General features: G+C 41.0%; 1 protein-coding gene across 5 annotated transcripts in view; it reads right to left on the bottom strand.

The window, feature by feature from the left end:
- Positions 1-13,983: 13,983 nt before the first annotated feature.
- ARMC9 (armadillo repeat containing 9) overlaps positions 13,984-26,604 on the bottom strand; it is a 322,758-nt gene continuing 310,137 nt past the window's right edge. For 4 of the 5 annotated variants that reach the window (XM_073589303.1, XM_073589307.1, XM_073589304.1 and 1 more), the window contains 6 exons: positions 20,671-20,775; positions 18,529-18,644; positions 18,096-18,220; positions 16,756-16,882; positions 16,306-16,451; positions 13,984-14,718 (listed from right to left, as the gene is read on the bottom strand). In XM_073589303.1, the coding sequence (XP_073445404.1) occupies positions 14,696-14,718; positions 16,306-16,451; positions 16,756-16,882; positions 18,096-18,220; positions 18,529-18,644; positions 20,671-20,775 (642 nt within the window). In that variant the 3' untranslated portion in view covers positions 13,984-14,695. The remainder of the gene's footprint in view (positions 14,719-16,305; positions 16,452-16,755; positions 16,883-18,095; positions 18,221-18,528; positions 18,645-20,670; positions 20,776-26,604) is intronic. The other variant, XM_073589306.1, reaches the window with a different exon arrangement.

Here is a 26,604-nt window from a genome sequence, read left to right as displayed (position 1 = left end):
GCAGGTCGCATGCAACATCATGAGCCCATAGGCGGAGCTGACCGGAGGAGGTGTGGCCATGGGCGGAGCTTCACAGCGGCCGTGCGCATCCCTTTGCAGCTCCAGGAAACGCTAGTGTGAAAGTAGCCTTATAGCTCTAAAACGCTTCAGCGTATCCCACTGATTCTGAGAATGTTTTTTCATGACACATTGTACTTTATGTTAATGGTAAAATTTCTTTCATAAAACTTGCGCATATTTATGAAAAAAACGGAAATTTGGCAAAAAGTTTGAAAATTTTGCAATTTTCAAACTTTTAATTTTTGTGCCCTTAAATCAGAGAGTGATGTCACACAAAATAGCTAATAAATAACATTTCCCACACCATTCTAAAAACTGCACCCCTCAAGGTGCGCAAAACCACATTCAAGAAGTTTATTAACCCTTCAGGTGCTTCACAAGAACTAAAGCAATGTGGAAGAAAAAAAATGAACATTTTACTTTTTTCACAAAAAAATTACTTTGGAACCACAAAATTTGTTGATTAGGGTCTATCACAGTGATCAAAATGAACCAATAGGAAAAATTTCCTATTGTTACAGGGTGCCAGCTGATTGATTTCGGCCACCAGCTGGTTGATCTTGGACACCAGAGGTACCGGGGGGAGGATCAGGGGATCCTATTTCTCTCTCCTCTGATGTGTGATCACATCAGAAGAAACAGAAATTAAATGGAGAATCAGACTTTTTTTTGCAGTTTTATTTATTTTATTTCTCATATATATAGCGCCATTAATTCCACAGCGCTTTACATACATTATCGGTACTGTCCCCGATGGGGCTCACAATCTAAATTCCTTATCAGTATGTCTTTGAATGTGGGAGGAAACCCAGAAGAAACCCACACAAACACGGGGAGAACATACAAACTCCTTGAGGATGTTGTCCTTGGTGGGATTTTAACCCAGGACCCCAGTGCTGCAAGGCTACAGTGCTAACCACTGAGCCATCGTGCCGCCCTACGTTGCCGTTATACCATTAATAACGGCGATTGCAACACTGTGGTTGGTAAAAACTGACCCGAATCATGTTCACTAGGGTCTCAGTTACCCCCGGTAGCAGAGACCCCGGAGAAATTTGACTCTGGGGAGCACTATACACTTATTTCTCAGTTATTTTAAAAAGCAGCGCTTAAGCATAAGTACCCTTAACTGCCGCAGTTAAAAGGCATATCGGCGGTCGTTAATGATAACAAAGTCAGTGTTTTGGAGTGGCCATCACAAAGCACTAATCTCAATCCTATTTAAAATTTATGGGCAAAGCCAAAAAGGCAGGTCCGAGCAAGGCGACCTACAAACCTGGATCAGTGACACCAGTTTTGTCAGGAGGAATAGGCCCAAATTCTGACCAACTATTGTGAGAAGCTTGTGGAAGGATATCCCAAACTTTTGACCCAAGTCATTCAGTTTAAGAGCAATGGTACCAAGTACTAATGAAATGTATCTAAACTTTTTACTTTGCAGTAGGTAATAAAATGCCTTAAAATGTTCTCTCTCTCATTATTCTGGCATTTGGCAAATAACCATAATTATCTAATTATCCTAAAACAGGAAAGGTTTATTCTGATTTCATGTCACATATTGAGAAAAACATGTATATGTGTATTTTTATACAGTGCACAGCTGGGAGCCTTACCCCAGGAAAGCTTTCAGGAGCTCTCAACAGAGCAGATTAACCCCTGCACTGGCCATAGAAATTTACACTGTTTAATAAGAAGGTGAATTGCTTCTAATCCGTGCAGGAGTAGGAGAAATCAAACACTGCAATCTTCTGACTCCTCTCTGTTGTGGTAAACCTGTGACCACTATTGAAGGTAGTATAACTTATAAAAAGTGGATATCTGGTGACAAATGGACTTTTGACGCTGTTTCTAAAAGTGCAGAAGACTTTGTAGAATGCTTTAGTGACCAGCTGATAGTCCTTAAAGGGTTAGTCTGATCTTTAAAAACGAATAACTTTTGTAATTTAAGTCATGGTTACTCTGTACTGAAACTTAGGGTTATGCTTATATTACCCACTTCCTATGATGATTTGTTTGAGAATCCTCAGTGCATGATGAAATACTCAAACAAATCGTCATTTGCTGGCTGAAACAGCGGACACTCCCCTTTCCACCCTGAAACAAAGTCATCGGGGAAGGAGGAGGAGTTAGGACAGAACCCTAAGTTGTAGTACACACAAGAACCAAGTAAAGGCCCCGTTACACTAAGCGATATCGCTAGCAATATCGCTAAAGCATCACCGATTTTGTGACGCAGCAGCGATATCACTATGTGTGATACTTACCTCCGACCGGCTCCCCCGCTGGTTATCGCTGATCGCGCGAGAACGTCCTGGGCCGTTTCTCGTCGGCCGCTTCCTGCTGGAGCCGACGAGCGACGTGTGGAAGCGGGCGGGAGGACGTCATCATCGCCGCGTCTGACAGGTAAGTAACGACCGCTGCTGCATCGCTACATCGCTAGTGAGATCTGCCTGTTTGGCAGGTCATTAGCGACGCACCAGCGATCCTGACCGGGTCATATCGTTGTCGGGATTGCTGGTGCATCGCTATGTGTGACGGGGCCTTAAGGGTATGTTCCCCCAGTCAGTAAACGCTGTGGGTTGGATGCTCCGTATATCCACAGCGTCAAACCCGCCCCGGCCAGATATGACTAGACAGTGGATGGGATTTCATGAAATCCCCTCTGCACTATGCGTCCTGAGGTGCCTCAGTCTTCCCTCTCATCATGTGTATCCAGACCTCTTTTAATGCACTCCATTATCCTGTTTGCCTTGGCAGCCGCTGCCTGGCACTGGCTGCTCCAGGTAAGTTTAACATTAACTCGGATCCCCAAGTCCTCCATGTCAGATTTACCCAGTGGTTTCCAGTTCAGTGTGTAATGGTGATATTGATTCCTTCTTCTTTCTTCCCATGTGTATAACTTTACATTTATCATTGTTAAACCGCATCTGCCACCTTTCGGCCCAAGTTTCCAACTTATCCAGATCCATCTGTAGCAGAATATTATCTTCTCTTGTATTGACTGCTTTACATAGTTTTGTATCATCTGCAAATATTGATATTTTACTGTGTAAACCTTCTACCAGATTGTTAATAAATATGTTGAAGAGAATAGGTCCCAACACCGACCCCTGCGGTACTCCACTGGTCACAGCGACTCAGTTAGAGAATATACCATTTATAACCACCCTCTGCTTTCTATCACTCAGCCAGTTGGATATCCATTTATACACATTTTCCCCCAGACCCAGCATTCTCATTTTGTGTACCAACCTCTTGTGTGGCACTATCAAACACTTTGGAAAAATCTCCGATCATCAGCGGTCAATCTTCAAGCTCCGCTGTGTCTGGATGTCATGTTGAATGGTGGCATAATGCCACCATTCAGCCAAAGGCACCCAGATGCAGTAGAGCTGGACTCGTTGTGCGACAGTATGTATATCTTCTCTGCGGACAGGTAAGGATATTGTTGCTTTTTTATTTTATTTCTCTTACAGGAGATTGAGGGCTTCAGTGGAATTAGGTGATGCAGTAAGTATGGTTTAATTAAGATCTATTAAAGGAGTCTGTCATTTTTTCAATTAAAGGACTTCATTTTGGCTGTGTATTTACCAAGTAAGTATAGGATTAGTAATGGAAAAGTGTCTTATAGACGCTTCTCCATTACTAATCCATGGGCTTGAGGTCACCTGATAATACAAAGGTGACATCAACCCCACAAATATTACCCCACTTGCCACCGCTACAGGGCAAGTGGGAAGAGGCGGGTAAAGTGCCACAATTGGCGCATTTTTGGATGTGCCAATTGTGGGGCGGCTGCGGACTGCTATTTTTAGGCTGGTGAGGGCCAAAATCCATGGGTCTCGCCAGCCTAAGAATACCAGGCCGCAGCTGTCTGTTTTTTTCCTTGGCTGGTTAACAAAAACGCTATTTTTTTTTGCAGGGGATCACACTATTTTTGCTAACCATCCAAGGTTTGCAGGCTGCTGCGGCCTGGTATTATCAGGCTGGTAAGGTTCATGGATATTGGATCCTTACCAGCCTGAAATACCAGTCCAGTAGTCTGCTTTACTCTGGCTGGTTAACAAAAATAAGGGAACCCCAAGCCATTTTTTTCTTAAATATTTATTAAAAAGGAGTTGACCTCTCTGTGCTTTCCTCCACTTCCTGTGTCATATACGTCCGGCTGTGTCACAACATTCACCTTTAAATTAGTACATATGCATAGTAAGCTGCGTTCCCACACTTAATACGCATATGACTAGGAAGATAATGCAGTTTTACTGCATCTAATGATAGTGAATGGGTAATTTACGGAGCTACATAAATTGACATGCTGCGGTCTGGAAAGACGTGCCGCATGTTCGTCCCTGCGGGTGAGCCACGGGCATCGGTGCACGCATAGAGGGCATGGGATTTCTTGAAATCCCATCCACTATACTGTAACAGCTGGATGCTGCAGATTGGACATTGCAGAGGTATGCAGCATCCAACCCGCTGTGTTTACTGTCTGTGGGAACATACCTCCAATATATCTGCAAACAGGAAATCACTTTTTTTTCCTTCCCAGAAGTCAACTTTCAATTAGCTTATATTTCAAGTGACAAAAAAAATGTGTTTTTTCATTGCATGCATGTAAAAAATGTGGCATATACTGAGCCATTCCTGATTATATGCACATACCCTAACACGTATGCATTTTTTTAAAAACATAGTTTTCATGAAATCACATCGCATCAAAGTTTAGAATTTGACTCCTCAAAAACAAAATATCAACAAACATAGTCTTGTGACATACCAAGTTAAAGCCTGTACAATTCTTAACAAATTTCTCCCATTTCCCATTATCTTAATTCTAGCCCTAGATATGTTAAAAAATGTAAAGTCATTCAATCACAACCAATTCAAAACGTATTATTTTTAATTCAATAAAGTAGCACTTCAGAAAACACATTGAAAATACATTAAAAAAAATGGTGAAAGCAACACCATTCCTACTGAAAAGCACGGAAGTGGATTGTTGATGTTTTGGGGATGTGTGAGCTACAAAAGGCACAGGAAGTTGAAGGAAAGATGAATGCAGCAAATACTGGAGGCAAATTTGCAATCATCAGCCTGGAAGCTGCGCATGGGACATACTTACGACGTTCCAACATGACAATGATCCAAAACACAAGGTCAAGTTGACCTGTCATTGACTACAGCAGACCAAAGTGAAGGTTCTGGAGTGGCCATCTCAGTGTCCTGATCTCAATATCATTGAGCCTCTCTAGGTAGATCTCAAGCGCTCAATTCATTCTAGACAGCCCAGGAATTTACATGAACTAGAGGCTTTTTGCCATGAAGAATAAGTAGCTATACCATCTGAGAAAATAAAAACTTTATCCACAACTACCACAAAAGACTTCAAGCTGTCATTGATGTTATAGAGGGGGCAATACATGGTATTAAGAAATGGGGTATGTGAACTTTTGATCAGGGTCATTTGGATGTTTTGGGTTGTCATTATGATTTAAAAAGAGAAAACACAGTAGTTTGACAATAAATGGCGTCACCCAAACACTAATCATGAGTGGAAAAAAGTTTTGGTGTTATCATTCATATTCTCGGAAAAAAGGCCAAGAAAGCAAGAATTCTGCCGGGGTAAGTAAACTTTTTAGCACAACTGTAAGATGGGGTATCTTAGATACCCCTAAGATGGGGTATCTGATCTCTCTTTTTTAGGTGTCTTTTTGTGTATTTACTATTTTGAATATTAAAAGTTAGGTTTTACGATTATCTCCCAATTGCTATATATTGGTCTAACAGAGTGGGATATTCATTTGCTAGTGGCAATTGTTCCCATGATCTTTGCTTTATTCACCATATATACCAGCCAGGAAGGGGACATATATATCAGGATGAGGGAGCCATATATACCAACCAGGATGAGTCCATCTATACTAGAATGGGGGGGGGGCATCTATACCAGGATGGGGATAATATAGACTAGGATGGGGCCCAGGATAAGGGACATATGTACCTGGAAGGGCCCAGAATGTGGGGAATTACAGTGGATACAGAAAGTATTCAGACTCATTTACATTTTTTCTTTTTGTTTCATTGCAGCCATTTGGTAAATTCAAAAAAAGTTATTTTTTTTCTCATTAATGCACACTCTGCACCCCATCTTGACTGAAAAAAACAGAAATGTAGAAATTTTTGCAAATGTATTAAAAAAGAAAAACTGAAATATCACATGGTTATAAATATTCAGACCCTTTGCTCAGACACTCATATTTAAGTCACATGCTGTCCAATTCCTTTTGATCTTCCCTGAGATGGTTCTACTCCTTCATTGGAGTCCAACTGTGTTTAATTAAACTAATAGGACTTGATTTGTTAAGGCACACACCTCTCTATATAAGACCTTACAGCTCACAGTGAGGGCAGTTTCACACGTCAGTATCTCCGGTACGTGTAGTGAGTTTTCTCACGTACAGGAGACACTGACACACGTAGACACATTCGAATGAATGTGTCTATGCAGATGTCAGCGTGTTTTCACAGACCGTGTGTCCGTGTGCAAAACACGCTGACATGTCCATTTTTGTGCAACAGCACGGATCACACGGACCCATACAAGTCAATGGGTCCGTGTAAACACGTACTGCACACGGATGCTGTCCGTATGCGTTTTTAAAAGTCAAAGGGTTAACATTGAAAATAATTGTTCAAAAACACGGACACGTACAGCACACGGATGGTACACACGGACATACGGATAGCACATGGATGTCACACGGATGGCATACGGACAGCTCCGGTACCGTTTTTTCCGGTACCGGAATTATCTGGACGTGTGAAACTGCCCTGAATGACAGACCAAATGAGAATAATGAGGTCAAAGGAATTGGCCAAGGAGCTCAGAGAATGGTGGCAAGTCACAGATCTGGCCAAGGTGACAAAAGAATTTCTGCTGTACTCAAGATTCCTAAGAGCACAGTAACCTCCATAATCCTTAAATGGAAGAATTTTGAGACCACCAGAAGTGTTCCTAGTCCTGGCCGTCCAGCCAAACTGAGCAGTTGTGGCAGAAGAGGTAAAGAAGAACCCCAAGATCACTGTGGCTGAGCTGCACAGATGCAGTAGGGAGATGGGAGAAAGTTCCACAAAGTCAACGATCAATGCAGCCCTCCACCAGTCGGACCTTTATGGAAGAGTGGCCCGATAGAAGCCTTTCCTCAGTGCAAGACATATTAAAGCCCGCATACAGTTTGCTTAAAAACACATAAAGGACTCCCAGACTATGAGAAATAAGATTCTCTGGTCTGATAAGACAAAGATGGAACTTTTTGGTGATAATTCTAAGCAGCATTTGGGGAGAAAATCAGGCACTGCTCATCGTCTGCAAAATACAATCCCAACAGTGAAATATGGTGGTGGCAGGATCATACTATGGGGGTGTTTTTCAGCTGCAGGGACAGGACGACTGGTTGCAATTGAAGGAAACATGAATGCGGCCAAGTACAGAGATATCCTGGATGAAAAGCTTCCAGAGTGCTCTGGACCTCAGAGTTGGCCGAAGGCTCACCTTCCAACAAGACAATGACCCTAAGCACACAGCTAAAATAAGAAAAGGAGTGGCTTCAGAACAACTCTGTGACCATTCTTGGCTGTCCACCAACGTTCAGCATCCAACCTGACGGAACTGGAGAGGATCTGCAAGGAAGAATGGCAGAGGATCCACAAATCCAGGTGTGAAAAACTTGTTGCATCATTTCCAAGAAGACTCATAGCTGTACTAGCTCAAAAGGGCGCTTCTACTCAATACTGAGCAAAGGGTCTGAATACTTATGACCATGTGATATTTCAGTTTTTCTTTTTTAATAAATTTGCAAACAATTCTACATTTCTGTATTTTTCAGTCAAGATGGGGTGCAGAGTGTACATTAATGTTAAAAAAAATGAACTTTTTTTGAACTTACCAAATGGCTGCAATGAAACAGAGAGTGAAAAATTTAAAGGGGTCCGAATACTTTCCGTACCCACTGTAGTACAGAATTGAGAGGTATTACCCCTATAACAGTGTCAGCAGCAGATCCACCCCATGGTATAGGCCAAAGTTCATAAGAGTGGATGGTGAAGCGGTTATTGCTGATAATGGCAGTGTGGCAGGTGTAGATCTCATTGGATCATTAAGGCAGACAGTGTGGAGGGCATATACTATAGGAGGCTTATTTAGGTCATAATATGGACATGTGCTGCAGAAGACAGAATCTGGAGAGACGAGCTGTGCATTTGAAAAGTCATCATGGCGTCTGGACAAGATTTGGACAAAAAGAAAGAAAATACTCAATAAGAGAAGAGATCACCCATAAGGTACCTGGATGTAAATGTTTACATGTTAATCCTGCCATTGTCTAATCAATACTGTGATTCCTGTATGGTCTGCAGTCTGATAAAGACTCATAACAACAACTGCCAGCTTCTCCTACCATTGTTAAGGACATACTGGGAGTTGTAGGCTCATGAGATACTAATGTATGTGGGCCTGACTTAGAAGGATTCATCTCATCAGTTATTAAGTATGTGATGTCATAGACCTAATGGAAAAGGGAACAATTAGCGGAGTAGAAAGGCAAAATGAGCAATTGTAAGTACATAGTGCTATATAATACCATGATTGCAATATATTAAAGGGGATATCTGGGACTTGTGCTTGAGCACTAACAGGCAGGTAGTTGGTACCTGTTGTACACGGCTCCTTCCGGCAATTCAGCTGCCTCTGCTAACGTCACATCGACAAAGCAGTGGATTCTTTTTCTCTCTGCTCTGTTAACGGCGTCACTTCAGACCTCTTTCGACAGCTGGATTCCCATTGCCTAACTGTCCCACCCCGTTAACAGAGAGGAGTGGAAAAGAATTCACCCTCTGCCGACGTGACGTCAGGAGAGGCAGCTGAATTTCTGGCAGGAGCGGTCTGTAACCACTCTGTTCTGGGGAAGAACGGCGCCAGGCACAACAGACTGGTAAGTAGCAACTACCTGCCTGTTAGTGCTTATGCACATTTTTTGTTTTTCAGAAAGTCTCAGATATACTCTTTAATCCACGTTCATATGTTCAGTATTTGGTCAGTATTTTACATTAATTTGAGAAAAAGTATACTAGAAACACGTCACCACTTCTGCATTTTTAACCCATTTTTGGTTCTGGCTTACAAATAGTGAGGTAAAATACTGATCAAATACTGGACATGTGAACGTGGCCTTAAGAGGATGAAAATTTTGATGGGAGTGCTGCTTTAAAAACACTCATACATATCCGTATCCCTTTATCTACAGGTGCTTCTCACTAAATTAGAATATCATCAAAAAGTTAATTTATTTCAGTTCTTCAATACAAAAAGTGAAACTCATATAGAGTCATTACAAACATAGTAATCTATTTCAAGTGTTTATTTATGTTAATGTTGATGATTATGGCTTACAGCCAATGAAAACCCAAAAGTCATTATCTCAGTAAATTAGAATAATTAACAAAAAACACCTACGAATGCTTTCTAAACGTTTAAAAAGGTCCCTTAAGGCCCCTTTACATTTAGCGATGCACCAGCGATCTGACCACGACACGACGGTCAGGATCGCTGGTGCATCGCTAAATGGTCGCTAGTGAGCTGCCAAACAGGCAGATCTCACAGCGACGTAGCAGCGGTCATTACTTACCTTTTACATGCAGCGATGCTGACGTCCTCCCGCCTGTGTCCACACGTCGGCGCCAGCAGGAAGCGCCTAACGAGAAATGGACCTGGCCGATCTCGCGCGATCAGCGACAGACAGCGGGGGAGCCGGTCGGAGGTAAGTATCACACATAGCGATATCGCTAGCAATATCGCTGCTGCGTCACAAAATCGGTGACGCTTTAGCGATATTGCTAGCGATATCGCTATGTGTAAAACCCCCTTAAGTCTGTTTCAGTAGGCTCCACAATCATGGGGAAGACTGCTGACTTGACAGATGTTCAGAAGGCAGTCATTGACACACTCCACAAGGAGGGTAAGTCACAAAAAGGTCATTGCTAAAGAAGCTGGCTGTTCAGAGTGCTATATCCAAGCATGTCAATGGAAAATTGAGTGGAAGGAAAAAGTGTGGTAGAAAAACGTGCACAAGCAACCGGGATAACCGCAGCCTTGAAAGGATTGTTAAGAAAAGGCCATTCAAAAATTTGGGGGAGATTCACAAGGAGTGGACTGCTTCTGGAGTCACTGCTTCAAGAGCCACCACACACAGAAGTATCCAGGACATGGGCTACAACAAGTGTAGCATTCCTTGTGTCAAGCAACTTGTGACCAATAGACAATGCCAGAAGTGTCTTACCTGGGCCAAGGAGAAAAAGAACTGGGCTGTTGCTCTGTGGTCCAAGGTGTTGTTTTCAGACTTAAGTAAATCTTGCATTTCATTTGGAAATCAAGGTCTCATAGTCTGGAGGAAGAGAGGAAAGGCATACAATCCAAGCTGCTGGAGGTCTAGTGTGAGGTTTCCACAAACAGGGATGGTTTGGGGAGCCATGTTATCTGCTGGTGTAGGTCCACTGTGTCTGACCAAAGTCAGTGCAGACATTTACCAGGAAACTTTAGAGCACTTCATGCTTCCCTCTGCCGACAAGCTTTTTGGAAATGAAAAATTCATTCTCCAGCAGGACTTGGCACCTGTCCACACTGCCAAAAGTACCAATACCTGGTTTAAAAACAACAGTATCAATGTGCTGGATTGGCCAGCAAACTAGCCTGACCTTAACTCCATAGAGAAGATGAGAGACACCAGACCCAACAATGCAGCCAAGCTGAAGGCTGCTATCAAAGCAACCTGGGCTTCCATAACACCTGATGACCTGAGGTTAGCATCATCAATAATGAGAACCTCCCACTCCCGTCTCCAAGACTATACACGTGCTGCGACAATTCTTTGGAATGCACTTCCCAGGTCAATACGATTAGTCCCCAATCCCCACAATTTTAAGCGTGCCCTGAAAACTCATTTATTCAGACTGGCCTACCGCCTCAACACATTAACCTAATCTATCCCTATGTGGCACAGCCAAAAGTTTTTACCATAACCAGGTTCCCCGCATCATGTTCCCACATGCTTTATGCATCCATTAGCCCTCTGCGTCTGTACTGTTACACACTTAACATTATGGCTGGTCCATACAATCAGGGCAACTGTTACCACCCACCTTTCGTGTCTCCCTTTTTTTTCCTCATAGATTGTAAGCTTGCGAGCAGGGCCCTCATTCCTCTTGGTATCTGTTATGATCTATGTGATTATTGTTATGCTGTAATGTCTATTGTCTGTACAAGTCCCCTCTGGAATGTAAAGTGCTGCGGAATATGTCGGCGCTATAGAAATAAAATTTATTATTATTATTATTATTATTATTAACACCTCAGCATTGCCACAGGCTGATTCCCTCCATGCCTCGCGGCATTGATGCAGTAATTGATGCAAAAGGAGCCCCAACCAAGAATTGAGTGCATTTACTGAACATACATTTTAGTAGGCCAACATTTCGGATTTTAAAATCATTTTCCAAGCTGGTGTTATAAAGTATACTAATTTACTGAGATAATGACTTTTGGGTTTTCATTGGCTGTAAGACATAATCATCAACATTAACAGAAATAAATACTAGAACTACATCACTCTGTAATGTCTCTGTATAATATGAATTTTACGTTTTGTATTGAAGAACTGAATTAAATTAACTTTTTGATGATATTCTAATTTTGTGAGAAGCACCTGTATAGTGGGATATGTTTAGATTCCATTAGGACACCTGCCAATATTAATTTCCATGACTGTCCATGGTTCTGACATATAAAATATTGGATGTCAGGGGCAGGGCTGGTTTTAGGCAAAGTGGGGCGCTAGGCAAAGTTTAAAATGGGGACCCAAATGCTAACATAAGTCATTCAACACTTGTTTCCCGGCCTCTTTCCACCGTCTGAGAAAGAATGATGGGGAGAGAACGATCACTAATGGATCACTAACAGATCACCATACAGTATCATGTTATCAGCAGCACATCTACAGTTTACATCCCATAATCCTCCATATAATATAATGTGCCCCCATAGTCCTCTATATAGTATAATACACTCCTCAGTCCTCCATATAATATAATACATTCCTCATAGCCCTCCATATATTAAAATACACTGCTCAGTCCTCAATATAGTATAATACACTCCTCATAGTTCTCCATATAGTATAATGCACCGCCATAGTCATCCATGTAGTACAATTCACTTCCCATAGTATAATGCACCCCGTAGTTCTTCATATAATGTATTCCCCATAGTCCTCAATACAGTATAATGCAGCCCACATATAGTATAATGCAGCCACCCCACAGAGTTTAATGCAGCCCCGCCATACAATATAATGTAACCCACCCATAGAATAAAATGCAGTCCTTCTCTTATAGTATAATGCAGCCACCCCTTAGAGAATAATGCAGCTACCCCACAGAGTATCATGCAGCCACTCCACAGAATATAATGTAACCCCCCATAGAATATAATGCAACCCCCCTCATATAGTATAATGCAGCTCCTCCATAGAATATATAGCAAACCCCTCAGAGTATAATGCAGCCCCTTATATAGTATAATGTAGCCCCTCCATAGAATACAATGTAGCCATCCTCATATAGTATAATGAAGCCCCCTCATAGTATAATGAAGCCTCCATACAATATAATCTAGCCTCCCATAGAATATAATGCAGCCCCCCATAGACTACAATGTAGCCTCCTCATATAGTATAATGTAGCCACCTTATAGAGTGTGATGCGATCACCCCCATAGAAAATAAATATAATACAGCCCCCCCACAGAATATAATGTAGCCCCCCCATATTATATAACACAGCCTTCCCCATAGAATATAATGTAAAATGTACCCCCCATGGTATATAACACAGCCGCATAGTATATAGCCCAGCACGTGGTATAGAGCCCAGCACCACATGGTATACAGCACAGCCCCACCATGGCATATAGCACAGTACCACATACAATATAGAACAGCACCACATGGTACATAGCCCAGCATGGTATACAGCCTCCCATGGTATACAGCCCAGCACACCACATGGTATACTGCCCAGCATGGTATACAGCCCCACAGTCCAGTACTCACACTGATTAAAAAAAACACACACTCCTCACCTCTCCTCGTGACTGCGCTGCTCCCGGCTCCTGTTCTGCCTGGTACACAGTGAGCGCACAATTACATCATTGCGCACCCGTTGTGTCAGAAGCAGAGCGGGTAACGATGGGAGGAGCGTCAGTTCAATGCGGCGGGGAGGAGTCGGCGATGGGGGCGGGCGTGCCCCCTGCCTTACAGGGGCCCCATAGCGGCTGTGTGATGTGCCGCTGGCTGGGGGCCCCTGGGGGAGCGGGGGCCCTAGGCAGCTGCCTGGTCTGCCTGCCCCTACCGCCGGCCCTGGTCAGGGGTGAATATCGCTATTATCCCTTGTATTGTGTAAATGGCCCACAAACATTGACTGATTCCATATCAAACTTTGAAGACACAATCTCTCTAGAGTCTCACCCCTAAAGTACATCAATTGTTTTTAGTCTTGCCAGTATTTTTATGTTAAAAAGGGGGGTACTTTTACCTTTTTCCCTGACTCATTACTTTACTTGGCTGCTGAGGGTTCATCAGGGTGGGGGGAACTGTCAGATTCACCTGCCTAGCCCACCAAAATAATTTGTCCTGGCCCTGGCTATATGTTGCAGATCAATCCACAATTCTGGTGCTTGTGCTTTATCCGAGTTCGCAGAGTGGTGTACAGACCTCATAGTAAGGCTAAGGAACCTTCCACTGCTCTGATGTGAGAAAGGAGCGCATTTTTAGTAATGTCTCTTCAAGTTTTAATAATGGCTACAAATCAATATGGTGATTTTTAAGCATTTTTTTCTAAATCATTTTTATTAAATTTTCACATTACATTAGGTGTAAAGAGTAACAAAGTGATTCAGTAAAGACAATACATTGCTTAACACTTTTAAGCATTCTTAACATGGAATTCAACATACATATAAATCAAACTAATTTTGAAAAAGCAGGTTATAATATAAATTTTTATGTGAATTTTATACAAATTTAAATTGTATCCAAGCTTTAAATATCCAACACTTCACATAAATAAATAAATACATAAAATAAACTATCGTGTAACAATTGAGTCTCAAGTTTGAACCAACATTTAGAGAAAAAAGTACATCAGAGATCTGAGAAGTGGTCTTATGTGATCCCAATATGTAGATCTGATTCAGGTGAGTTAAAGCGAAGATATCGTCAGAAAATGAGCTATTGTTTAAAATCAGGTTTTTGTGTTAAATGTAATTGTTTTGACAAAGCATCTAATGAGCATGGCATAGAAATATATATATCTCATAATATTGACAATCTGCCTGTCCTTGTTTTTCGCAAGCCTATATATATATATAATTAAATTATTGACAAAAAATTAAAAAAAAAAACTACCATGTAATGCAAAAACCCATTGTAAAGAACAGGCCCTTTACTGATGACGGCTCCTCTTTGAGCTCTTCGCTTTCTGATGTCATTCCAAGACAGTTGCACAGATCCCATTGTGTCGATCACCTCTACTTTCTGTAGGACTGGCTACCTGCAAGATAAAAAAACAGCAAAGGTTTTTTTGAGTCTTCAAAATATTGGAAATATCAAGCATCTAATTGAGATGCCTTTGATGTCACATGGATTTAAAGTCTCTATAAGATTCTCTCCTTCAATAACTATTGAACTGCATTTACCATACTAGTACTGCTTCAATAGGGTTACCTTGACGCGGTGAAGCAGCTTGATATACATTTTTTTTGCAAAAAAAGTATCGACTAAATACCCTGTATTTGTTATCATCTTTTCATCAGCACTTGCTGACTACTGTTATATGTTTTACTGCAGGATATTTCTGCACAATTGTCATTCTGTGCTCTCTGTTTGTGTTTGAGTCAGTGGGTGGTATGAACAGTGTCCTACCGACTTGTTCATATGTGTGCATGTCACATGTGTTTTTAATCCAGTTTTTTCCGTGCCTATGCATGATTTGAGAGACCCCACCCCTTACTTATGTGACATGCTCATAAAGAGCTGGCTTACACCACGTTCCCATACTGGGAAGCGGCCTATCTTCATCCTGTTCATTTAGACACTGTTCACATGTTCAGGTTTTAAATACATTAGATAGGGACTGCTTCAATAGGGTTACCTTGACGCGGTGAAGTAGCTTGATATACTTTTTTTGCAAAAAAACATATTGACTAAATACACTGTATTTGTTATCATCTTTTCATCAGCACTTGCTGACTACTTTTATATGTTTTACTGCAGGATATTTCTGCACAATTGTCATTCTGTGCTCTCTGTTTGTGGTTAAGATAAAAAAACAGCAAAGGTTTTGTGAGTCTTCAAAATATTGGAAATATCAAGCATCTAATTGAGATGCCTTTGATGTCACATGGATTTAAAGTCTCTATAAGACTCTCTCCTTCAATAACTATTGAACTGCATTTACCATACTAGTAATAGAAGTTTGATTAAACATAACATTTATTTAACAAATTCTGTGAGTTTCACACCAAGAAATACACAATGCACAGTCATGACTTGGGCTACAGATATGGTTTCATACATGGAGTGAAGGCACAACTCTAGACAGTGTGAATACTTGTGATTTTTTATTTAGGTATAATCATTAGTTATTGATTAGTGAAGAAAAAAGAAGCAATAAAACAGATGTACCAGACACATCTAAACACGATGGCCAGATTGGTTTTTGTTTTATGTATCATTGTTCTTTAAAATGTGACACATATTGCCACATGCTGTGCTCAATGTATTCTGCCCAGTAATGTTTAGGGGAAAGTTTATTACCAGCCCAGTCTGACATTCTCTTAGTAATATCCTCCTTATACTGTGCCAAGTAGAACAGTTATGCCGGAAACATATGTCCATGGATTATGACCCAGAGGGACAGGATACACAGTACATTAAATTACAGATAAAAGTCTATGGTCTGTAAATATCAACATTTACGATGGCGATGGAACTTCCAATGTACTGGTATACCGTACAGTATATACTTCGACATTCAGAAGTCTGTTTCTTCTCCCATTCCATAAAACAGAGATCAATACTGGGACTGACCTGGGAACTGCTATATCAATCTTACAGATCAGTTCCCTGGAATTCTTACTTTGTCTGCTGTGAGTAGAGGATCCTGCAGAACTGGGACGACTTTGTTGTGGACCAGACTGAGAAAATTGTGGTGCAATAGTAGGGGTCTTTGCCTTGCGAGGGCTGGTGTTGGCCATCTCCGGACTTCGTGAGTGCCAACTTCTGCTGTACAAGGAAGGAATATATAAAAGGCCAAGAAAGCAAGAATGTGTTAATGCTGTATCCTGCCAGACGCACTCGGGTAATAAATAATAAGCGGGGCTCTTTGTTTTTACAATTATTGGTTCAGGTTCACTGCCTTGTGCATTAACCACACAAATATTTTCTCACTCAGGCCTTGGTGAACAATAGCAAAATCCTTTCCATCTATCCGTCATGGTCAAGGATGTTGTACAGATGCCTTTATGTGGCTAATGAGGTGGAAGCTAAGCCGTAAATGACACAATCTCAAGCCATACTGGAAAGTCACCTGCTACTGTGCCCATTGCTTTTGTCCGAACTCAGATCCAGAATTCGAGGTGATGAGGGAGACACAGGTCCCCTGTGATCGGACCGAGCACTTGACGAAAAAAGCCGAGATGATTCAGTGTCGATGGCTAAAATTGAGAAGATGAGAAAAAACATAAATGTGAAATCCTGTTCTGGGAGTCAATTTATACTGGATGTTGTGATCCAACAGCATTTGAAAATAAGCTTAGTGCTTTCTGACATGCGCCTAGCTTTTTTTCCCCCAAACACATATTGTTACACATCAACATTCCTATTATGTCAAAAATTAACATTTATATAGGGTGGGGGTTTGAGGAGGACAAATGGTTCAGCTGTGTTGCAGGAAGATGCGTGATCCGCGTACAGATAGATCCAGCTCCAGCAACCATGCACTGCTCGTTTCCTGTCAAACAGGAAGCATATCTTCTTTCCGGGTTGGTCTGGAGACGATTTGGACAGAGTATATTTCTTTGAACATCTGCATATGAATACCACCAGCTGCAAGGTCATGTGAAGGACAAACAAAGAGGTTTCCAAAGGGTGCATAGATGACCATATAATGCACAAAAAACCTAAACTACTCCCAAAGTGTTCCAAGATAAAGTTATAATGTGGCTTGTGTAGACCCTACCATGTACTGGGCTAAGTTCTATGTGACAGGATTTCGCTCCACATTGAACTTAAGGTCTTCATAGAACTTGAGGTCTGCATGGTCAGCAGTACAAAGCAAGGCAAGCCAATCCTACAAGACACAATCTCCCAAAGCTTGCGCTCTGGTAGAGACATACTGTACCAATTCCAAAGGGAGATTTACATAAATGAAAAGCAAGCCTTAAAGGGAATTTGTCACCAGGATTTTGCCACCTAATCTGATATCAGGATAATGTAGTGACAGAGACCCTAGTTCCAGCAATGTGTCACTTATTGGGCTGCTTGCTGTAGTTTTCATAAATTCATAGTTTTATCAGATGGTGATTACCACTAGAGAACTAGTAAACCTGCCACCATGCAGTCCTCCATATTCATGAGCACTGTATAACCACACCCCGACCACTGATTGGCAGCTTTCTGCATATGCATAGAGAGTGTCAATACATAGTGTGGGCGGGGCTATACATAGCTCAGCATTCAGAGAACTGGTAGAGCTGTAGCAGATAAAACAGGCATTTTAATAAAATCTGCAACATGTAGCCCAGTAAATGACATGGTGCTGGAATCAGGGTATCAGTCCATACATTATGTTACTCTCAAAATCTGTAGGGTTTAAATTGGCTGTGAAGAAAAAAAAGTAAGTTAAACATAATTATATAATGTGCTTACATGTTGATGAAGCAGAAAAATCAGCAGTGCCAGGGCGGCTTCCACTACGTGTGGGGGGTCTTGATGACAATTTCTGGATTATGAAGGGGTTTGAAGGATTTACTTGTGAGGTTGTGTTGTCTGACCTAGTAAAAAAGCAAAATGGAAATTGAACTGCCAGCACAATAGAAAATAGTGTCATGAAGAATGGATCAACAGTGAAGAGCAGTGTCTGTCTTGGATGTCCATTATAAAAAAAAAGAACAGCATATGATTGTAAGTACGTGGGTGTTAGCAAACCTGATATCTTTACAAGTCTTTTGAAAACTGTGAAAACTGTTCCTACGTTCTCTATTACATAGTCATTTAAGTACATTTCTACCAAACATACCAATAATACAAATTCATTTGTTACTCCAATTGTCCAGGTTAATGTCAGACACTAAGTACGTACCCCATCTGCACAATTCTGTGACTGCTGGGGGTCACTGGTCTCTGGAGGGGCTCGGCAATGCTCTGCAGTATACCAGGAAACATTCTCTTCTTTACCTTTAGTGTATGTGTCATGATCTGCAAAGGCAAATGTATAGATCATTTTTCTTAAAGGGTTATTAATATTTTCACAAATAAATGAACACAATTTATCTCATTTATATAAGTCTGTGTTATTCATTTGTAAGGGAAATCAGGTTTTTGCCACATAATCTAAGAGCAGCATAACGTAGAAACAGAGACCCTGATTCCAGAGATATGTCACTTACTGGGCTGACTGGTGTAGTTTTGATGTTTTATCATCTAAAGAGGACTAGCGAACTTGCTGCCATGTAGTCATCCATATTCATGAGCGCTGTTTAAACCTGCCCCCACCACCGATCGGCAGATTTATGTGTATTATGCATAGGCAGAAAGCTGCCGTTTGCATAGGCAGAAAGCGGCCAATCAGTGATGGGGTGGAGTTGTACAGACCTCAGCATTCAGTTAACTGCTAGAGCTGTAGCAGATAAAAGTGATATTATTGAAAATAATGTAGCACACTGCCCAGTAAGTGACAGATCGCTGAAATCAGGGTCTCTGCTCCTAAATCATGTTGCCCTCAAATGCGGTAGCAAAAACCTGGCGACAGATTCTCATTAAGATACTTATATTTTGCTAGGCCCTTTATTATGCCAAGCATTAGATCTTTTTTTCATGGTTTGATCTACATTAACGGTCTCACATTACAAATGAGAAATGTGAATGCTCCTTTTCTCTGAACTATACATCTGAATTAGTGGAATACACTTTTGGATTTCTAGAATGTAGAATTGTATAGACGGCCATTAGAGCATATTACAATGTTATATTGAAACCCAGCTGCTGATGATGAGGAAACAAAAAATAAATACTAAGTGTAAAAATGATAAATTAATAAGTGCATTAAGATTAGAGAGAACAAAAAATATGTCAAAATGAATCATTTCAACTTCTTTAAAGTAATTAGCAATTGTACCCTGTAGCTGAAGTGTTGAGATATTCTACTTCATATATGAACATACTTAAAGAAATAAATTAGAAAAATAAAAAATTCATTAACGGGACATCTTATCTGAATGAGTAGGTGGGAAACTTTGAAGGAAATCTAACTGTCCCTTACCTCGCTGTCTTTTTCTGTTCCCTTTAACTTCCATTCCCCTCGATTTTCCCACCAAAACACCACCTTTTATTGCCCCTCACATAAAGTCCAGTACCTAATACACACACCCTATTTCCTTACCCAACACTATCTTTGCTAACCCTTACTAACTTAACCACTCTCTCACCTGAACACCCCCCACCTTAATGGTTCCTTGTTTCTAAGTTCACTGCACTCCCTAAATTCTTCCTTTTTAATGCTAAAAAACATCCCTGTCAACAACTCTTAAAGGACCCTGTATTATAAAGTCACTCCTATACTGCAACTTGTAAGGGTCCTACAATTCAATGTGTAGTAAGGTAATTATGTCCTTTAAAGGCATATGGCCATCTGATAAAGGGATGACCCTATGATATGGCATCACTTTATTGGGGGTCTCCTGCATCTCTTTCCTATTATATGCCATGCTTAGTGTGCCCCCACTCATTCACTATACAAGAAAGTAGAGGAGGTATAAATTGATTTGCAGGACCCAGTCCAGTGGCCACGTTGGTAATACATGGTTGTTGGACGGGAGGTGCGAGAACCACCTCCTACCTGACGGCATCCACGGCTCTTCTTTGATTAGCCAGCCCACGGGGATGTCACATCCACATTATGCTACAACTAAGATGTCGCTCCAAGCCTGGTAATCTAAAGAAAAGCTGCGGATGCCAGTAGGTGGTTCTCTGTGCTCCCATCCAGTGACCACTAATTACCAGTATGGCCGATGAACCAGGTTGTGTGAAGCGATTCGCACCAATTCCACTGCGTACCCCTAGTTGGCCACAATCAGTGCCATAGACTCTTCGCTCTTAATATTTGTAGGGGTCCCAGAAGTCCTAAACCTAGGCATATCACCATGTGAGAGGAGAATAAACCTTTACCCTTTTAGATGTTTACAGAGGTTAAACAAGTTGTAGCATTGCAGATGATGATACTTACCCCAAGGTACTCTGTAGTCAGAAGCTTTTCCCCTGCAAGTTCTCCAGCCTGCGGCTGAACAACTTCGTCTTTGTCTAAGTCAGCTTCAAGAATATCTTGTTCTTCCTGAATAAGAAAAAAAAGTTAGACTGAAAAACCGCAGAAGGAAAAATACATAAGCAATAGTAATGAAAGGTGTTCGTACAATGAGAAAAATAAATCACATTATTGGTAATGAAGAAACTATGAGAGCCGGAAGTATCAAAACCAAACAATAGTTATTCACACTGTTGGTGAAATACAGTACAAGAATGAGAAGTAATCCTTTTTGTATTAAAAAAATAGCAAAATCTGTTGAGAATAGTAGTCAACAAATGTTTCTGTTAGGAGCAGCTGATTTCCATTTACATCCAAGGTAGCATGAAAAAATTAAATATGGTTGTCCAATAACATCTAATATCAGATTAGGCATGGCATGGCTGTGTTACTGATCTGAACTCTAAAGGCTTTGCCTCTGCGCTATCAGAGAAGTGGAAGGGGTCTGAATATGGCCAGATCCAGTGATTCGGGCAGTTTAACCATTCCTAGTACTTTTGAATGTGTGTTTTGGGCCATTACCCTGATGTGGACCCATTTTGTTAGATTCAAATATAAACCAATCAGCAAGGACCCAGGGCAAAACAGAGAACCCTTAAGCACATATATGAAATAATGGACAAACAAGAATAAATGTGCAGGATCCGAATAATCATATCACAGGTATGCAAAATTTGGGTTTATGAAAATTGCTTCAAAACAAAAGACTGATTCTCATGCCTTGATTTGAAAAAGCACTTCTATTTTCAACCATCACATATAAATTTTACACAAAACACAAATGAAAATATTTAGAAGCGAGATGAACAAGAAAAATCTTTATTGTAGCTAAAAAGTTTATTGGAAATTAATTCTGGTGCCTTTTCCTTTTCTCTGCAAAGCTTCTCGATACCTTTTCACTTATAGAAGGACTGCGGCTCTTCTCTGTGAAGCATTCAGCAATAGTCCCCCATCATTTTCACGTTCCATCTCCTTGATATCCTTATGAAATCTTCTCCTTGCTCTTTGCTAACAGCATCAAGGATTATAGGAAAGTAGTCCAAATGGGAATGTAAAAAATGTAACTTCAAATTCCTCAGACAAGATGAACTTAGCCCCTTAACAACCGCCGATACGCCTTTTCACAGTGGCAGTTAAGGGTACTTAAACCACAGCTACGCTTTTTAACGGCGCTGAGGTTTAAGGTTATAGCTTCTCCCAGCGTCGGAATTTCTGCTGGGGGTAGCCGAGACCCCAGAGAACATGATTCGGGTCGTTTTTTACCGACCCCGGTGTTGCAATAAGCTGTTATTAACGGTATAATGGCGACCGCAAAAAAAAAAATCTGATAATTTCTCTCTCCTCTGATGTGACCGCACATCAGAGGAGAGAGAACTAGGGTCCCCCAATCACCCCCCCCCCCGTTACCTCCAGAGTCCCTCCATGCCCCCATTATGTCCTCCAGCGTCTTATTCTGGGAGAAAATAGCAGGCGCAGTGCGCCCTTCGAGATCTGTCGGCCGGCATCCGGCAATAATTTTTCCTATTGGTTCTTTTTGATCACTGTGATAGACCCTATTTTTGCGGCTCTACGTTATAAACGTCTGTGAAGCGCTTGGGGGTTCAAAGTGCTCACCACACATCTAGATAAGTTCCGTGGGGGGTTTCCACTGTTTAGACACATCAGGGGCTTTCCAAACGCGACATGGTGTCCGATCTCAATTCCAGCCAATTCTGTATTGAAAAAGTCAAACGGTGCTCCTTCCTTTCTGAGCTCTGCCGTGCGCCCAACACTGGTTTACCCCCACATATGGGGTATTGCCGTATTCAGGAGAAATTTCACAACAAATTTTGTGGTTTAATTTATCTATTTATGCTTGTGAAAATAAAAAAAAATGGTTTTGAATTAAAATGTTTGCAAAAAAACGTTAATTGTTAATTTTTTCCTTCCAAATTGCTTCAGTTCCTGTGAAGCACGTAAAGGGTTAATTAAATTTTTGAATGTGGTTTTGAGCACCTTGAGGGGTGCAGTTTTTAGAATGGTATCACTTTTGGGTATTTTCTGTCATGTACACCACTAAAAGTGACTTTAAATGTGATGTGGTCCCTTAAAAAAATAGTTTTGTAAATTTTGTTGTAAAAATGGGAAATCACTGGTCAACTTTTAACCTTTATAAGTTTCTAACAAAAAAAATTTTGTTTCCAAAATTGTGCTGATGTAAAGTAGACATGTGGGAAATGTTATTTATTAACTATTATGTGTGACATATTACTCTGATTTAAGGGCATAAAAATTAAAAGTTTGAAAATTGCAAAATTTTCTATTTTTTTCATAAATAAAGGCAAGTCATATCGATTAAATTTTACCACTAACATGAAGTACAATATGTCACGAAAAAACAAAGTCAGAATCAGCGGGATCCATTAAAGCGTTTCATAAAGTGACAGTGGTCAGAATTGTAAAAATTGGCCTGGTCATTAAGTAGCAAAATGGCTCTGTCACTAAGGGGTTAGATTTTGGATCTTTGTTGTTACCTAGAAATTTCTTCATGACTTTTTAAAAATAAATCCTGATCATCTAAACTTTCCGCAACTAAGTTCTTGCAGGTTGCAAAGAAGTTCTCGTTGGCCAACTTTTTTGGCTCCAGAGATGAGCCCTATCCCAGCTATCCCGTTCACACAAACAGCATGGGTACTTCGTGCATTTGCCTTGCTGCCCAAGGAGCAAAGAGAGATCTTTCAGATCACCATATATTGACAATCCTTGATCCTCATAGTTAAAGGGGTTTCCCACAAAGGATCATTTTATTCACCAGATCTTGGAATAAAAATAAGTTGCACAATTTGATGTGATTAAAACAAATGTTCCTGTGCTGTGATAATCTTATAAATGTGCCCCTGCTGTGTACTGTGTAATGGCTGTGTCTGACCGTACAGGAATATAGTCTGATCATACTACAGCTCCTGAGCAGGGAAGGACTCAGAAGAGAAGATATAGACAGTAGGAGAACATGGGATCACAGCTGATTCTGTGAAGTAAAACATTGCTTAAAAACAGGTAGGGAAATGTTTTACCTCACAAAAATAATTAGCTGTGATCTCGTGCTGTAATTTCTGTATACTCTCTCTTTTGATTTCTCCCCTGCCCAGGAAATGAGGTATGATCAGACAGGGCTGTGGAGTCGGTAAGCCAAACCTGCGACTCCGACTCCGACTCCTCAATTTCCCTTACACCGACTCCGACTCCAACTCCGACTCCACGACTCCGACTCCCACACATATTGCTTATATTTAAGTGAAAAATTTATTGTAGTACAATGTGAACCTCAGACATTTAATCATTTTTATGATCCAATAATCAAGATATTTAGATAAAACAGAATATATATTGGTGTACAACCCGGTTTTCATTCTTTTTGGTACAGATACGATATGGATAGACAGATATGGATAAATGGATATATAGATAGAGCAGATTTCTAATCTGCTTTTGCTATTGAAAACATTATCTATGAGCTCAAAAACCTTTCAGGTGATGCAGTTTTTTAAAAAGATGATCAGCTTTTGCAGCTGAAAAACGTATCCTCAAAAAACACAGGAAAAACGCTGTGTGTGAATGTAGCCTTAGATCAGGAATAGAACAGCCATTTATAGGACATTTCATAACTTTCCCAAACTCCTATAAAAAAATATTCAGCACATCCTGCATTGAATTACTGTACCCAATTTATTATATATTTTAGGAGTCGGAGTCGGTCCATTTTATACCGACTCCAACTCCGACTCCACCAAAATGAGCACCGACTCCACGACTCCGACTCCACAGCCCTGTGATCAGACCATGTCCCAGTACGGTCAGACACGGCCATTACACAGTACACAGCAGGGGCACATTCATAAGATTATCTCAGCACAGGAACATTTTCATTCCAAGATCTAATGAATAACATTAACTTTTGTTAGTGGGAAACCCCCTTTAAGTTTGAGAATTAAGCCTAAATTCTCCTAGCATTCCTTTAAGTGCACTGAATGCCTACAGGCACTGAAGCATACTTTCTGCCATTTTGCAGTAGCGCAGCTTTCAGATTTTTTTTTGGATGAATCAATAAAGAGTCTCCATTGGCTCACACATACTCAATGATAAATTTTTCCATCAACCCAGGAACATCACTACAATACACTAGAGCATCGTCTTGAGAAAAGTATGGAAGGAATTCCTTTTCTCTGCTTCTGTATCATGTAAAACAGATACCAGGAGCTAACAGGTTCTTTTGCTTTAGTCTAGAGCCTAAAAGTTCTGCAGAATGTTTAGGAAGGTTGAAGTCCCTGACTAAATCATTTAATCTGAGCTGGGAAAAATCCTGTGGCTCGTTGGGACTAGCGTGAAAATCTGTCAGAATCCTGCTCTTAATGTCCTGAATCTTCTGAATCACGTGTATCTTCAAGTTTCTCCAGGGGTGAAGTGACAGGTATTCCTGGTCTGTGAGGTATAGGGCAAAGCACTGATGGTAGGTCCGGGGACATAATTTCCTTCTTATTTTTAAGGTTGAATCCCTCCATGTTGCACGTACAAAAGTAGCAGTCATCACTATGATTTTGCGGTTCCCTCCAAATCAGAGGCGTACCAAAGCGAAAGCGCTTTTTCTTTCCTTTAGACCACTGTTGTAGTTCTTCTACATAAACAGAACACAGTACACGTGGAGCCTATGACTTGTCCTGATCACCTAGTTTTACACTAAAAGATGCATACACTTTTCTAAGGGAGTCCGTAATGTTCCTTTGTTGTTTCTTCACTACAAAGCAACCACAAATCTAGCAAAAGTTGTCAAGTGAATTAAGACACCGCCTCCAATCACATTGCTAGAAACAGAAGCTTAATCCACCACTACCATAAAATACTGAAAGGAATCGTGGTAAGCACACCACCACACTCTCATTAACTCTGTATAAAAGAAAATCTGTCTTTGGCTCCCCATAGCAACCAATCACAGCGCAGCTTTCAGTTCTTATGCTGCCGAGGTAAAATGAAAGCTGTGTTCTGATTGGATGCTGTGGACACCACCACACTCTTTGGCAACTGGGTTAAGAAAATCTTCTCTGCCCACAGCAGCCAATTGAACACAGCATCCATTAACCCCTTTTCGACGTCAGGCGTAATAGTATGCCGACGTCGGACTCCCTCCCTTTGATGTGGGCTCCGGCGGTGAGCCCACATCTTTACTGGGACATGTCAGCTGTTTTGAACAGCTGACATGTGCCTGGAATAGCTGCAGGTGGAATCACGATCCACCCACGGCTTTTAATGCGTTAAATGCCGGTTCCAAACTCTGACAGCGGCATTTAACAAGTGCTTGCGGCAATCTGACCGGAAATCCGCCCACCTGTGATCCCTGTCACGTGATCGCGGGTCACCGATTCATTGGCATGAGACCTCTATGGTTGTCAGTGTCAGCTTGCTGTGAGCGCCATCTGGTGGTCGGCGCTCACAGCAAGTGAGTAATTCTACTACATAAAGGCGATCTGATAATCGCCTGTATATAACAGAGCCAATCGGGTTGTGGCAGCTTCTAGTCTCCCATGGAGACTATTGAAGAATGCCAAAAGCAAAAAAAAGTTTTTAAAAATATTAAAAAAATAAAAAAATATAAAAGTTCAATTCACCCCCAATTCGCCCCATTTAAAATAAAACAATTAAAAAAATCAAACATGCACATATTTGGCATCGCCCAATCTATTAATAAAAAAAGGATTAACCTGATCATTAAACGGCAGAGAGAAAAAAAACCTCAAAAACGCCAGAATTTCATTTTTTTGCTCGCCGCGACATTGCATTAAAATACAATAATGGGTGATCAAAAGATCGTATCTGCACCAAAATGGA

The sequence above is a fragment of the Dendrobates tinctorius genome, unplaced genomic scaffold, assembly GCF_039654945.1.
Source record: "Dendrobates tinctorius isolate UK_male_01 unplaced genomic scaffold, ASM3965494v1 ptg000107l, whole genome shotgun sequence".
Taxonomy (NCBI): Eukaryota; Metazoa; Chordata; class Amphibia; order Anura; family Dendrobatidae; genus Dendrobates; species Dendrobates tinctorius.
Note: the sequence above shows the minus strand (reverse complement) of the source record. Positions and strands in the feature narration are given on the sequence as shown.